The 13,459-nt window shown below is 40.6% G+C and overlaps 1 protein-coding gene across 2 annotated transcripts in view; it reads left to right on the top strand.

Annotated features, from left to right (window-relative positions):
• Window positions 1-525: 525 nt before the first annotated feature.
• Window positions 526-13,459, top strand: part of dntt (deoxynucleotidyltransferase, terminal) — a 113,737-nt gene continuing 100,803 nt past the window's right edge. Inside the window, exons 1-2 of one of the 2 annotated variants that reach the window (XM_017309205.1) lie at window positions 526-827; window positions 10,756-10,930. In XM_017309205.1, coding sequence (XP_017164694.1) covers window positions 634-827; window positions 10,756-10,930 — 369 coding nt within the window. In that variant the 5' untranslated portion in view covers window positions 526-633. The remainder of the gene's footprint in view (window positions 828-10,755; window positions 10,931-13,459) is intronic. The other variant, XM_008429981.2, reaches the window with a different exon arrangement.

Here is a 13,459-nt window from a genome sequence, read left to right on the forward strand (position 1 = left end):
ATTTGAGCTGTGAAACCTCTGCACCTTTTTCGTTACTCTGACCTTTTCTCATTTTCTGCTAATAAATACAAAATTTCTGCTTTGAATTTCGGAGACTTGTTGTCAGTAGTTCATAGAATTAGAGAACAATGTTCCTTTTACTCAAATATATACCTATAAAAAGTAAAATGAGAAACTGATCATTTTAAATGGTCTGTTATTAATTTACAGAGCTGTTTATTTTGAGAAAAGTTACGTACTGATCCTTTAAGTTTGACAAATGACCAAAAACAGAGTTAGTTTTTCATGGCGTTGTTGTTTCCGCCCATTCCCCACCGAACAGCTTTTACTGGAAATGAACGACTTCATACCAGCAGAGTGTTTTTATGTTTTCTTCCCCTCTGGTATTAATAATCAGTCAATCTTGGCAGGTGGGTTTTTGGTAAACACCAAATCCTCAACACCTGTTGCCAGAAGCCTTTTCAGCCTGGCTCTGAGCAGCTTTGTTTCAACTGAAACGCCGTCCCAGAGAGCAGCGCGACATAAATAACCAGCTGTGCCACGGCCAAAGTGGACGTTATTCCCCGACAGAAGCTGCACACAACAACCAGACGACAGCAGGAATTCCCAGAGGTGCCGCTCATCTCCAAAGACATGTTTCACGCTCCCGCCGCGCCCCGTCCGAAGAAGAGGTCGAAACCAGGAGAGGACAGTGTCTCCAGGCGTGAAGAGGCGACGTTCCAGGATGTTAGAATATTCCTGGTAGAGCGGAAAATGGGCCGCAGCCGGAGAAGCTTTCTGACCCAGTTGGCCAGGTCAAAGGGCTTTGTTGTGGAAGACATTCTCAGGTTGGAAAAAAAAAAAGATTTTATTGTTCATGTTTGGCCCTAAAAGCTTTTTCTTAGAGTGACGGCTTTCTAAAAAGGTTCTGATGGATTTCCATGGCATTTCCTAACCTTGAAGGAATAATTTAAAGGCCTCCTTCAGTCGGTCCAGCAGGCAGGCTTATGGAGATGCTAAATTAGGGCTTATCTTTTGTCACAAGCTTCTGCTTTTGTGTCGTTTTTATCTAATTAGCCAGTCACAGCGCCACTGATGCCTCATGAAGATCTAATTATGAGGGATTATGGAATCATGGGGCATTATGATATTCCCACCGTATGATAACCTTGAGTCAAACTACGGCATTATCACAGAAATTACAAATACCTTCATAATTCTCTACGAATATTTAATGATATGTTTTCTAATATAAACCTCCAAGAGGATTAGAAAAATAAAATTTTTACTTTTTTCTCAGAATTTTGACTTTTTTTTCTTTAAAGTTTGACTTTAATCTCATAATTTACTGTTTTTTTTTCAGAATTTTTATTCAAACTTTTTACACAAAGTCCAGACATTTTTGTCACAATTTGGACAGTCTCTAAAAATTCAGACTTTTTTTTCCTCAGAATTGTAACTTTTTTTTAACAATCTGACTTTAATCATAAAATGTACTTTTTTTCTCAGAATTAAAATTTTTTTATTCAAACTCTCAGAATTTTGCCTTTTTTTTTTTTTTTTTTACTAAAAATTGACTATTTTCACACAATTTTGAGTTTTTTTCTCAGAATTTTGACTTTTTTTCTTTAAAGTTTGACTTTAATCTCAAAATGTACTGTTTTTTTGCAGAATTTTTATTTATTTTTATTCAAACTTTTTACCCATAGTCCAGACATTTTTGTCACAATTTGGACAGTCTCTAAAAATTCAGACTTTTTTTTCCTCAGAATTGTAACATTTTTTTAACAATCTGACTTTAATCACAAAATGTACTTTTTCTCTCAGAATTGAATTTTTTTTAATTCAAACTCTCAGAATTTTGGCTTTTTTTTTTTTTTTTTTACTAAAAATTGACTATTTTCACACAATTTTGAGTTTTTTCTCAGAATTTTGACTTTTTAAAATAAAAATTATGTTTTCCTCAGACTTTTCCTGGCACAAGATTAAAATCAAAATTTTGAGTAAAAAATTTGACTACTAAGATTAAAATCACTCTTTTTTTCCCCCCATGATCCTAATTGTCTTCCGTATAAACCTCAGCAATTATTTAAATGCTGAATTTAGTAATTATGAGAAATGCTTGTAGCAGTGAATATCTGAAAAAACTCAAAAGCAAAAGAAATGCCACTTCAGCTGATTAACATAAGCGCTTTTACTCTGCCGATAAATAAAGTGCATTTCTTTACAGACATGAAATCTTAAACTGACCCACAACCATTATTGGAGTTTGACAGCTTAAAAAATAAAAATGTAACTGCATGTTTACAAATATTTACAGAAATCCATGTGAGCTGGTGCAGCTTTTTTTAGCCTTTTATTAGTCGCCATATCACAACAGGAGCTCGCCGACTTCCTGCTTTCTGCAGAGGGAAGAACAGAAGCAGGAAGGTAGACAGAGACACGAGTCTGAGAAAAATACCAAAAATAGAGACGAAAATCTGCATGTCTGTCTAAAAACAGAAGAACTGGGAGGGGACCGAAAGGTCTTTATTCAGAGTAAAGACCTTCCTGAGTTTAAACTTTGTAATGCAGAGAGCTGCAATCACATTAAACACATTTTACATTAAATCTGAGTTACTAAAGAAAACAATCCAATTTTCCTTCCTTTCTGCAGATCAATAACAAATGTGATTATCTTCTTTTTCTTCATTACTTTGGGATGAAATGTGCATTATCCCCATTACATTTGGAGCTTTGCTCTATTTGTGCCTATTCAACCACAGAAAAACTCTGAAACTTTGCATGTATAGAACTTTAAACCAAAAACCGCATCTGGTTTGAAAGTGCAGCCGGTTAAAACTTTGATATATTTTCATAGAGCCGTAACACTTTGCTCAAAAGGAAAGCAGAAATTGACTCGACCATCTGCAGATTGCTGGCAGTAAGAAAACAGCACAACAGAGGTAACAAAGCGCAGAAAAAAAAACTTTTTTAATGACTTTGGTAACACATTTTCATGCCAAGTCACACTTAAGAACAAAAGCTTTGTGTGCCTGCTCCTTGGAGCGACGAATCCTCCATTGTGTGGTAATTATGGGAGCAGCATGCCCCGTTCGTTTCTTCCGTCTCTGAATGAAAGTGTCTTTCAAATCGCAGACTGTGAGCGCAGCAGAAGTCCTCTGCTTGAAATCAGCCGCGTTTCAGACTCGCTTTCGTTTGAGGCTGGTTGATACTCTGGATGCAGCCACCTCGCTTTTTTTAAAAATATCGACAGTTTTGCAAAGCCGACACTTCAGGTTTTAGCTTTCGCAGCTTCGCTTTCGTTTAAGAGGAAGGGGGATAAAAATGAATGAAAACGGGCTCAGTTAAAGCGTCCAGACATGCATACAGTGCTACATTAAAAGTGCATGTGTGAGTAAGAGATTGTTTGAACACGTTTCTTCGCGTTCCTGCCAGCCTGGCCGTGGCAGCATTCCCAGAAACACAGCTTGAGCGTTCCTACGGTTACACTTGGCTTGATACACTCGTCTGAAACCAACGACAGGAAGTGGAGGCCGCCTGCCTCAAACTGACATTAATCCTGCAAGCTCACCAAACTGATATCAGCTGCAGTTCGATAGCAGCACCTCCCGTGTCTGGTCCTGTGCGCGTCGCAGGCAGACAGCCTGGAGCATATGGCCTGACGCGCTGCGCAACGCGCTCGCAGAGGCTCCAGCAGCAGACACACACGTCTCCCCGCTGGTCTGGCTTTCAGGTCCGATGCACATGAACGTCCGTCCAAATATCGACATGTTTTTCCTGGTTGACTGATGGGCCGCTTCAGAAAAGGGAGCAACCCAAATGTTCACACATGCTGTTTTGGTGTCATGTGCCAGCAGTCGTGCTAAACTAAAACAGTAAAAAAAAATCACATTTTGCTACTAATTTGAGATAATCTGTGAATTTATATTCTATGTGTTGTCTTTTTTATTATTATTGTTTTTCAAAATGAAAAAGTGTTGCTGTTTTTTTTCGCATTTTCTGGACTAAAAATAACCTTTTGTGTCAGCCATCATAAAAGATATGGCACCACCACACATGGATGGTGAGGCTGAATCTGTGAAGCCTGTTGCTCACTGGATGTAGACAGATTTCTTTCTTTCTTTCTTTCTTTCTTTCTTTCTTTCTTTCTTTCTTTCTTTCTTTCTTTCTTTCTTTCTTTCTTTCTTTCTTTCTTTCTTTCTTTNTTTCTTTCTTTCTTTCTTTCTTTCTTTCTTTCTTTCTTTCTTTCTTTCTTTCTTTCTTTCTTTCTTTCTTTCTTTCTTTCTTTCTTTCTTTCTTTTTAGGAAAAAGAAAAGCCTTTTTAACTGGAACATACAGTATATAACCCTTATATGTTGGTCTCAGGTCCAGTAGGTCGACCACCCGATTGACACATTAAGACTCTCTGTATTTATTTTAACAAATTTTTATTTATTCAAGTTGGTGGTTAACATCAGTCCAGCAACTTCTGCCCCTATACATTAAATAAAATACAATAAATAACCCTAAGTAAGCTACAGAGCGATAGCTTCAGTTAGCAGCAGTTAAACAGCTAAAATGGACATTAATAACGGTTAAAAACGTTTACAAAACATAGCAAAATTACTGAAGAAACACTGTATTTTATTAACTTTGTCTAAAATATATGTTAAAATATAATCCTTGTCAAGAAAACACAGAGCTGATAGTAATATGTACCATAGTTACAGACCAACAGAAAAAAGGGACGAGGAGCTGTCGGTTACCGGTTGCTATGGTAACCACCAACTGCCAAGAGCAGAGCTTAACAACACCAATCTGAGGAAACAGCTTGTTGACAAAACAAAATAAATTCAAGGAACAAACTTTGACGAATTTCACATCTATAATATTGTAAAAATAAAACCTTGTTCTATCAAATGGATGTATGTTTACTTGGTGTTAAACAGAAATAATGTGGTTAACAAAAACAGATTTCTTCCAACAAAAAGTTTATCTGGAAATGGATTTTGCTCCAGGGTTATAAAATAATAATTTAAATATTGAATTTATATAAAAACAACTTTTTGAGCTTTACCTCATGTCACAATGCCATTCCCTTATCAAAAATATACCTGGAAAGTTTGAGAAATGCATGTGTGAGAAATTATGTCATCACCATGGCAACCATTAAGCTGTTCAAAACGCCTGGTTGGACCTAGCCCCGCCTTCGAGACGCAGCTCTTCCTCTGAGCTTCAGTTTCCAAGCTGCTGAGCTTCCGAGTCCCTGCCCAACTCAGCTCCTACAGACTAGCCGGCCGCAATTAGCAAACGTCTCTGAGCAACACTGGTTAAAACATTGTTAAAAGGTTAACAGAGGAGCCATATTGTTTTGACTTCCTGAAGATGGAGTTTTTAAGTAGACAGAGATCCAATGTCAAGGTTTTAAATTTATTTGAAGTCATTTTTGATAAATGAAACATTTATAAGAGTTGAATGTAAAAGTCACTTGATTCTGCTATAAAATGGCCCTATGCCTAGCTGAATGACGTCCTAATGAGGTTTTTGAGCTATTTAATTTAGACACTTTCTTTCAAATATTAAAAAATACTCTCCAAAAAATCCGTTAAGAGCCAGTTTTTTTTGTGAAATTGGAGTTACGTTCTACAGGAATAATTGATGAATTTGCGAATACTAAACCGTGAATATGTTAAGTTCCTCTGTATCTCTCTTGGATTCGCTCATGGCAATGAATAAAACTATTATTATCTACAAGCATAAACACAATTAAGAGAGAAAACTTATTTAAAATTAATGATATTGTGCCTAAATTATACAAAATCCTACTCGCTTAAATAGTTGGAACATGCAAACCAGATTGTACGCTGAAATAAGTCTTGAGACAAATCAGAATCTAATGTAAGGGGACTTAGCTTAGTCACTTCAATAGGAAACAAATTGCAGCTTTTATTGCTCCAGCATGCAAATAACCTGCCAGCTGTGACTTTCTTGGTCTTAAATGGAGCCGTTAGCCAGACTCTCACCAGCTACTTCCTACTGTTTCTCTTTTATGATTCAATTCCTTTGGCGAGGCATCAAAGCAAGTGTAATGAGTAAATTAAGTAATAATCCCATGTTGATTTATTAGTATTAACATTTACGGTACTTGCAGTGAGTCTCATAAAATGAAGGGGATTATGTAAAATAGAAAATAGGTGAAATTAGTCCAGGATGTTGTCTTTTTTCTTAAGTCAACTATTGATTTTAGCTGTTAAGTTGTCTAAATGATGCGTGACATACAGGGAAATGGTGCTTTGCCACTAATTGTCAACACTACAGCAACAAGATATCAAGGTCAGAAAAAAGTTTTAAGAAGGAAAAATAACAAGGGAGGTATGCTTGCTCTACTTTGACCACCTTAAAATGTAGGTGCGATGAGGAATTTGGTGTGTTTCTGTTCTGTTCAGTTACAAAATAAAAGAAAATAAAAAATGGTGACCTACACACCAACTCTGACATATTATCAGTAAAGCAGGTGCGGAGCGCCCGGAGAGAACCCACGCATGGACATGGAGAACATGCAAACCCCATGCAGAAAGAACCCAACTCTCACCGGAAACGAGCCCGACTTACTGCCGGCAATGCAGACCAGACTCTGACAAGTCTTAAGAGTGCGACCCCCCTGTAATTGGAGCACACCCTCCGGTACCCCTTTTTGAACAAGGGGACCACCACCCCAGTCTGCTAATCCAGGGGAACTGCCCCCGATGTCCATGCGATATTGCAGAGTCACGTGAGGCAACACAACCTTGCAACATCCAGAGCCTTAAGGAACTCCGGGCGGATCTCATCCACCCCCGGGGCCCTGCCACCGAGGAGCTTTTTGACCACCTTGGCGRCCTYGTCCCCAGAGATTGGAGAGCCCAACCCAGAGTCCCCAGGCTCAGYTTCCTCAACAGAAGGCATGTTGGTGGGATTGAGGAGGTCTTCGAAGTATTCCGCCCACCGGCCCACAACGTCCCGAGTTGAGGTCAGCAGCACACCATCCCAACTATAAACTGTGTTGGTGCTGCACTGCTTCCCCCTCCTGAGAAGCCGAATGGTGAACCAGAATCGCCTCGAAGCCGTGCAGAAGTATTTCTCCATGGCCTCTCCAAACTCCTCCCACGCCCGAGTTTTTGCCTCAGCGACCACCCAAGCTGCATGTCGCTTCGCCTGCCAGTACCCATCAGCTGCTTCTGGAGTCCCACAGACCAAAAAGGCCCGATAAGACTCCTTCTTCAGCTTGACAGCATCCCTCACCGAAGGYGTCCACCAACGGGTTCGAGGGTTGCCGCCGCGACAGGCACCAACAACCTTGCGGCCRYARSKYSWWTRMGSYSMYWSGSYWRYKGAGGYRCGGAACATGGTCCACTCAGACTCAATGTCCCCCACCTCCCCCGGAACGTGTTCGAAGTTCTGCCGGACATGGGAGTTAAAGCTTCGTCTCACAGGGGACTCCGCCAGACGTTCCTAGCACACCCTCACTACACGTTTCTGCCTGCCAGGTCTGACCGGCTTCCTCCCCCACCACCAGAGTCAACTTACCACCAGGTAGTGGTCAGTGGACAGCTCTGCACCTCTCTTCACCCGAGTGTCCAAGACATATGGCCGCAGACCCGATGAAACGATGACAAAATCGATCATCGAACTGTGGCCTAGGGTGTCCTGGTGCCAAGTGCACATATGGACACCCTTATGCTTGAACATCGTGTTCATGATGGAAAATCCATGACGAGCACAGACGTCCAACAACAGAACACCACTCGAGTTCAGATCGGGMGGGCCGTTCCTCCCAACCACGCCCCTCCAAATCTCACTGTCATTGCCCACGTGACTGTTGGAAGTCCCCCAGTAGAACAAGGGAGTCCCCAGAAGGGGCACTCTCCAGTACCCCCTCTAATGACTCCAAGAAAGGGTGGGTAATCTGAACTGTTGTTCGGCCCGTAAGCACAGACAGCAGTCAGAACCCGTCTCCCCACCCGTAGGCAGAGGGAGGCTACCCTCTCGGTCACCGGGGTGAACCCCAACGTACAGGCACCAAGATGTGGGGCAACAAACATGCCCATTCCTACCCAGCACCTCTCACCGTGGGCAACTCCAGAGTGGAAGTACGTGCAGCCCCTCTCAAGGAGACTGGTTCCAGAACCAGAGCCATGCGTCGAGGTGAGGCCGACTATTTCTAACCGGAACCTCTCAGCCTCACACACTAGCTCCGGTTCCTTCCCCACCTGAAAGGTGACGTTCCACATCCCAGGAGCCAGCTTCTACAGCTGAGGATCAGACCGCCAGGGTCCCCTCCCTCGGCCGCCACCCATCACACACTGCACCTGATCCCTTTGGCTCCTGTCATAGGTGGTGAGACCATTGGAAAGGGGACCCACGTCTCCTCTTCGTGCTGAGCCCGGCCAGGCTCCGTGAGTAAAAGCCCCGTGGCCACCAGGCGCTCGCCATCGTGCCCCACCTCCAGGCCTGGCTCCAGAGTGGGGCCCCAGTGACCCGCATCCGGGCAAGGGAACGCCGGATCCAAAGTTATTGTGCATCATAAGGGGTCTTCAGGCTGCACTTTGTCTGGTTCCTCAGCTAGGACCTGTCTGCCTTGGGTGACCCTACCAGGGGTAGACAACAGACAACATGGCTCCTAGGATCATTGGGATACACAAAGAAGAGGAAAAAGACCTAAACTGCAGAAAAGGGTTATTGAGTCTAATATGAAGACAAACACTCCAAGGTCGACCTTATCAAAACTCAGCAAAATATTTTAGAGACTCTAAAAAGAGCTTTAATACTATAATGCTGAAGATCATCAAGAAATGTTGAACTAATCAAAAACAATTTCCAAAATCTTACCAATAAACGAACATTTTGAGATGTTAATAAATTTGACTACTTCAGAAAAAATAGTTGATTATTGAGCAGATAGAGGATTAGCCTTGGTAGAAATGTGGCCAATCAAGGTGCAGCCTAAAGTCTTTCCAATTACTCCGGGGGGTCTAAAGAGAGGAAGAGGAGGCTCAATTATGCATGACTGAACACCTTGATTGGGTGCAGCACTTGAAACGGATCAGAATCAGGAAGCAGGAAAGAAAAAAAAGTCTCGTGAGATGAAGTGGGCAGCGGTTCAATAACTTACTTACCCAGAGTCGATCTCCCAAACAACGCACACAAAGACCTGAAGTGCATTTAAAAAGTATTCTTTCACTCTGCTGAGACCATAATGGAGATGCACTTGGTGTTAAAATGAGGAAAATATGCTATAACTTACAATACTTATTCATCAATATTATGAAATTATTGACGGATTTCTTGCTGAAAAGTTGCTTGTAAGTTAGATTTGTCTTATTTCAAGTGTATTAATATTTTTACACTAAAAACCAGACCAAAAAGTACTTGGTAAGATTTTGTGTTTTGCAGTGTAACTTAAGGAAGTCATGGGCCAAATCTGATCGAAAGTTTATAAACCCTTCAAATGAAATGTTTTTATTCCTTTGTAACTTAAGTTTTCCTCCAGTCAGAGGGTAGAACCATTTAAATCAAAACAAAAACACAAGATAATCATGTGTTTTTGTCTGATGTGCACATGGGGTTCTGGTGGTACTTATGCAGAGGATCATATTGAAATTAATGCTGACATTTAGCATGTTGTTCCCAGTGATACTGATACCGACCATCCGGATAATGATGACGCCGATATCAAAAGAGGCGCCGTCTGGTGTGTTTGGTTCTGTGGGAGCGAGCCAGGCTAAGTAAGAGTGATGATAGATCATTGAACCCTAATGGGACCTAACTGGGACCGACCCAGTGTGTGTGAGAGAAGCTGGGTCCTTCGTTTTTTTTGCTGGGTCAAGAATAACAAATGAATGGGTGGCAGAGATTTTTTGAAAAACAAAAAAGAAACATAAATACCTGGTAAAAGAAACTAGTTTTGAGTTATTATTATGAACATTTCAGGAACTTTTTGTCTTCATTTTGACTTTAATAGTTTTAAACTTGAGTGACTTTTGTAATATTTGTTTATATTGAGGCTAATTTTCTAGTCTGGCTCAAATTTTTGTTGTGGAAACATGTGAAACTGAACACCAATTCAGCCATGTTGCTATTATTTGGAATTTCATGCTGGGTTTTAAGGTTTGGGGTGTCAAAATACATCATATTATTTTCCACATCAGCTAAAATTAAAGGGGAGGTTTTATGTAAAATCAACTTATATCATGTTATAAAGTCTTTCCTTTGTCAAAAACATACCTGGAGTGTCGTTTCCCCACTCAGCTCCTCCAGACTAGCGGCAGCAGCAATTAGCAAACATCTGCTGAGCTTAGCATACAAACGACTTCTGAGTCCAGCTACAGTAATAATGGTTGTAAACGGTATCATGGAGAGGTATTGTGAGGCAGAGTGTCGGAAAGACTAGGTGATTCTTAAAGGCACACAGGTCTAACTTCCAGTCGTCAAATAGCAAAGTCAAACTTATTTTAAGTTATTCTTGATGTTTACAGCATTTTTATCACAACTGAAGGCAACATAGTTACTTGACTGTGCTGTAAAATGTCATTATGTGCCTGGAAATACATGATACAGCCACTCTGGAGGATTGGACTAGGCCATCCTTTACCTATGGACTTTTAACTGTTTGGGTTTTTTGTTGAACTCCAACCAGCAGCCAGTTGTTATGATATAACTTTAATAAAAGGATTTTATGCAGAATGTTTTTAGTATGTGAAATGACACGTGGAGAACCTGAAGAAGCTCTGACTGAATTTGTTCCTCTCTTCACAGCGATGCGGTCACCCATGTGGTGTCGGAGGACAGCCAGTCGTCTGCCCTCTGGGCGTGGCTTAAAGGTCGCTCGTTATCGGATCTTTCCACAGTAAACGTGCTGGACATCAGCTGGTTCACCGACAGCATGAGAGAGGGAAGACCTGTTCCCGTGGAAACCAAACACCTCATTCAGGTTAGTCTAGGCCGATCATGCACAACTAAACAAACGATTACAGGTTACAAATTAACTCAGTTTTTTAAAGTTAGAGCTCCATTCTCTTGTTCAGTTATTGTAAATAAGAATTTGTTCTTAAAGTGTAACTATCTCCCTTGTGAAAGCATAACCCCGCCCCCTGAAAAATGTCAGCAAAATGGGCGGAGCAAAGAGACACTGAGGGGCGTGGTCACGTCTGGGGACGTTACAAAAGAATCACTGTTGCTTACTTATAAACTTTGTCGCTTTATTTAGCGACTTTCCAGAAACCTCTAGTGACTTTTCACACTCACTATTCAAACTCCTGACTCGCCGTGTCTGGGGTAAGGCTGGGCAATAAATCAGTAACGATGTACATCACGATAAATGCATCATATGTCTGATAAAATGTTAGATAATTTCACTGAACCCTGATCTAGAACTGCACGGCATTCTGGGGCATGTAGGCAGAGGAACGGCTTTAGCCGCTCAGTCTTAACAACTAGCTAAGCAAGGTTCATCGCTTCAACTACCTCCCTCACTCTTTGGTTACTTAGCAACTCACTCACTCTTTGGTTACCTAGCAACAAGCTGTTGAGTAACTTGCGCATTAGCAGTTTAAGGTTTCAGCGGCATGCTTCATAACTGCTCAAAAATAGAAAAACAACGGCGTGGAGAAAAGAGAAAATGAGACCAACAGCTTGATAAGAAACTGCAAATAAAACAGGAAAGGTCACGTCACCAGTTTGGGCAAACATCTTCACTTTGGTCGTGTTTGTGTGGTAAAAAGTGTATCCCTGAGCTCTTTTGCAAGTCTGACGTGTAGCGAATAGATTTTTTTCAGCTATCTATAACCTCAGGTTGAACTTGTTGTAACGTTAAATATTGAGGAAGATTATCAGCTTTGCTGAACGTATTCCTCCAGTCTTTCAAGGAACTTTCTTACAAGGCCAAACAGAATCTTTGCACAGCGCTGACGATCTGTTACTACTTTACACCACATAGATCTCTTAATCAGAAGACGTCTGGTTTCCAGTTAACATCATGTTGTTTGATAATTATGTATGCTGACTCACTTTTAAGACAGTTTTGACATTTAGCAAGCAGATTAATATATGAATCATTCAAAAGATGCTGGAAGTTTGATGCCTGGCTCCAGATGTCTCTGCTCAGTTCTCTTCTCTTCTCTGATAGTAAAAAATAAAAAACAAACATCCTCCAGATTGTGTGGGTGTGTCAAATGAACCCATCAGCTGTATGTCAGGGCTCATAGCAGCCCACTAACAGACACACATGGATGTATATATATCCATATTTTCATGGATGCTCAGTGTTTTCTCTCTTGAATGGCAGCAGCAGAGCCTGGGAGCAGATCAGGCCTTCATACATAACACTCAAGCGTTGCCAGTTTGACAGCCGTGATGTTTTCTCTGTGTAGTCTGCTTGGACAGTAATGAGAAAATAATACAGCGCAGATACTTTATATTCTTTGGCGGTGAGTTAGGGGTGTCAGGAGAGTTGTTCCCATTCGTCCTTAAAATGCACACCAGCAGAAAGTATTCACAGTGTTTTATTTCTCTACATTTTGAGATATTACGGCATTATTCTGAATTGAGCTAAATCAGTGTCTTTCCTCAAAATTCTGCACATAAATACTTTGTTACAATAATGTGGAAAAAGGTATATTTTATTCAGATAAATATGGAAAACCAAGAAATCACATTAACATAAATATTCACAGATTTCGTTTATCTACTTTGTTGATCCACCTTTAAATCTGAATCACCTGTCTTTAGTTAGCTTAAGCAATTCTTCTTTGCACCAATCTGATGTTTGAATGACCTAAATAACAGATTAAAACAAGAAATGTCTTAATTGTTGACCTTATATGTGTATTTGTTCAACAATTTAGCTACAAAAAAGGATAAGAATTTATTAAGATTAACTAGATTTATTTAATATGAATCTAGCCTGAATTGAAACCTATGTAAACTGGAGCTGAATTGAACCGGTTTGTCATGTAAACTGTCCTGAGATCAATTTGTTGTGGAGATATTGCATTTAAAGGGGCAGCATTATGTAAAATTGACTTTTTGAGTTTCACATGGTGTTACAATGTTTTTCCCTCATCCAAAACAGAAAAAACAAACAGAAAACACAGAGTGTTGCTTTAATTCTTTCATGCATGTTAGAGAAATCTTTTAATCTCCATGGCAACCATTCATCTGTGCAAAACACCTGGTTGGACCTAGCTCCGCCTTCAAGACGCAGCTCCTCCTCCGAGGTTCAATTTCCAAACTCTGCCTCCCCCACTAAGATCCTTCAGACTAGCCAGCACCAATTAGTAAACGACTGTTGGAGCTACACAACGTCTGAGCTCATTATAAGAGCTGCTTATCAGTGAAACGCTGCTAAAAATGTTATTAAAGGGTTAATAGAGGAGCTGGGTTGTGATGACTTCCTGAAGTTGGAGTTTCAGAAAGAGCAGGAGTTTTAAAGAGACGAAGGTCCAATTTCAAGGCATTAAAT

Source organism: Poecilia reticulata, linkage group LG15 (assembly GCF_000633615.1).
Source record: "Poecilia reticulata strain Guanapo linkage group LG15, Guppy_female_1.0+MT, whole genome shotgun sequence".
NCBI classification, from domain to species: domain Eukaryota; kingdom Metazoa; phylum Chordata; class Actinopteri; order Cyprinodontiformes; family Poeciliidae; genus Poecilia; species Poecilia reticulata.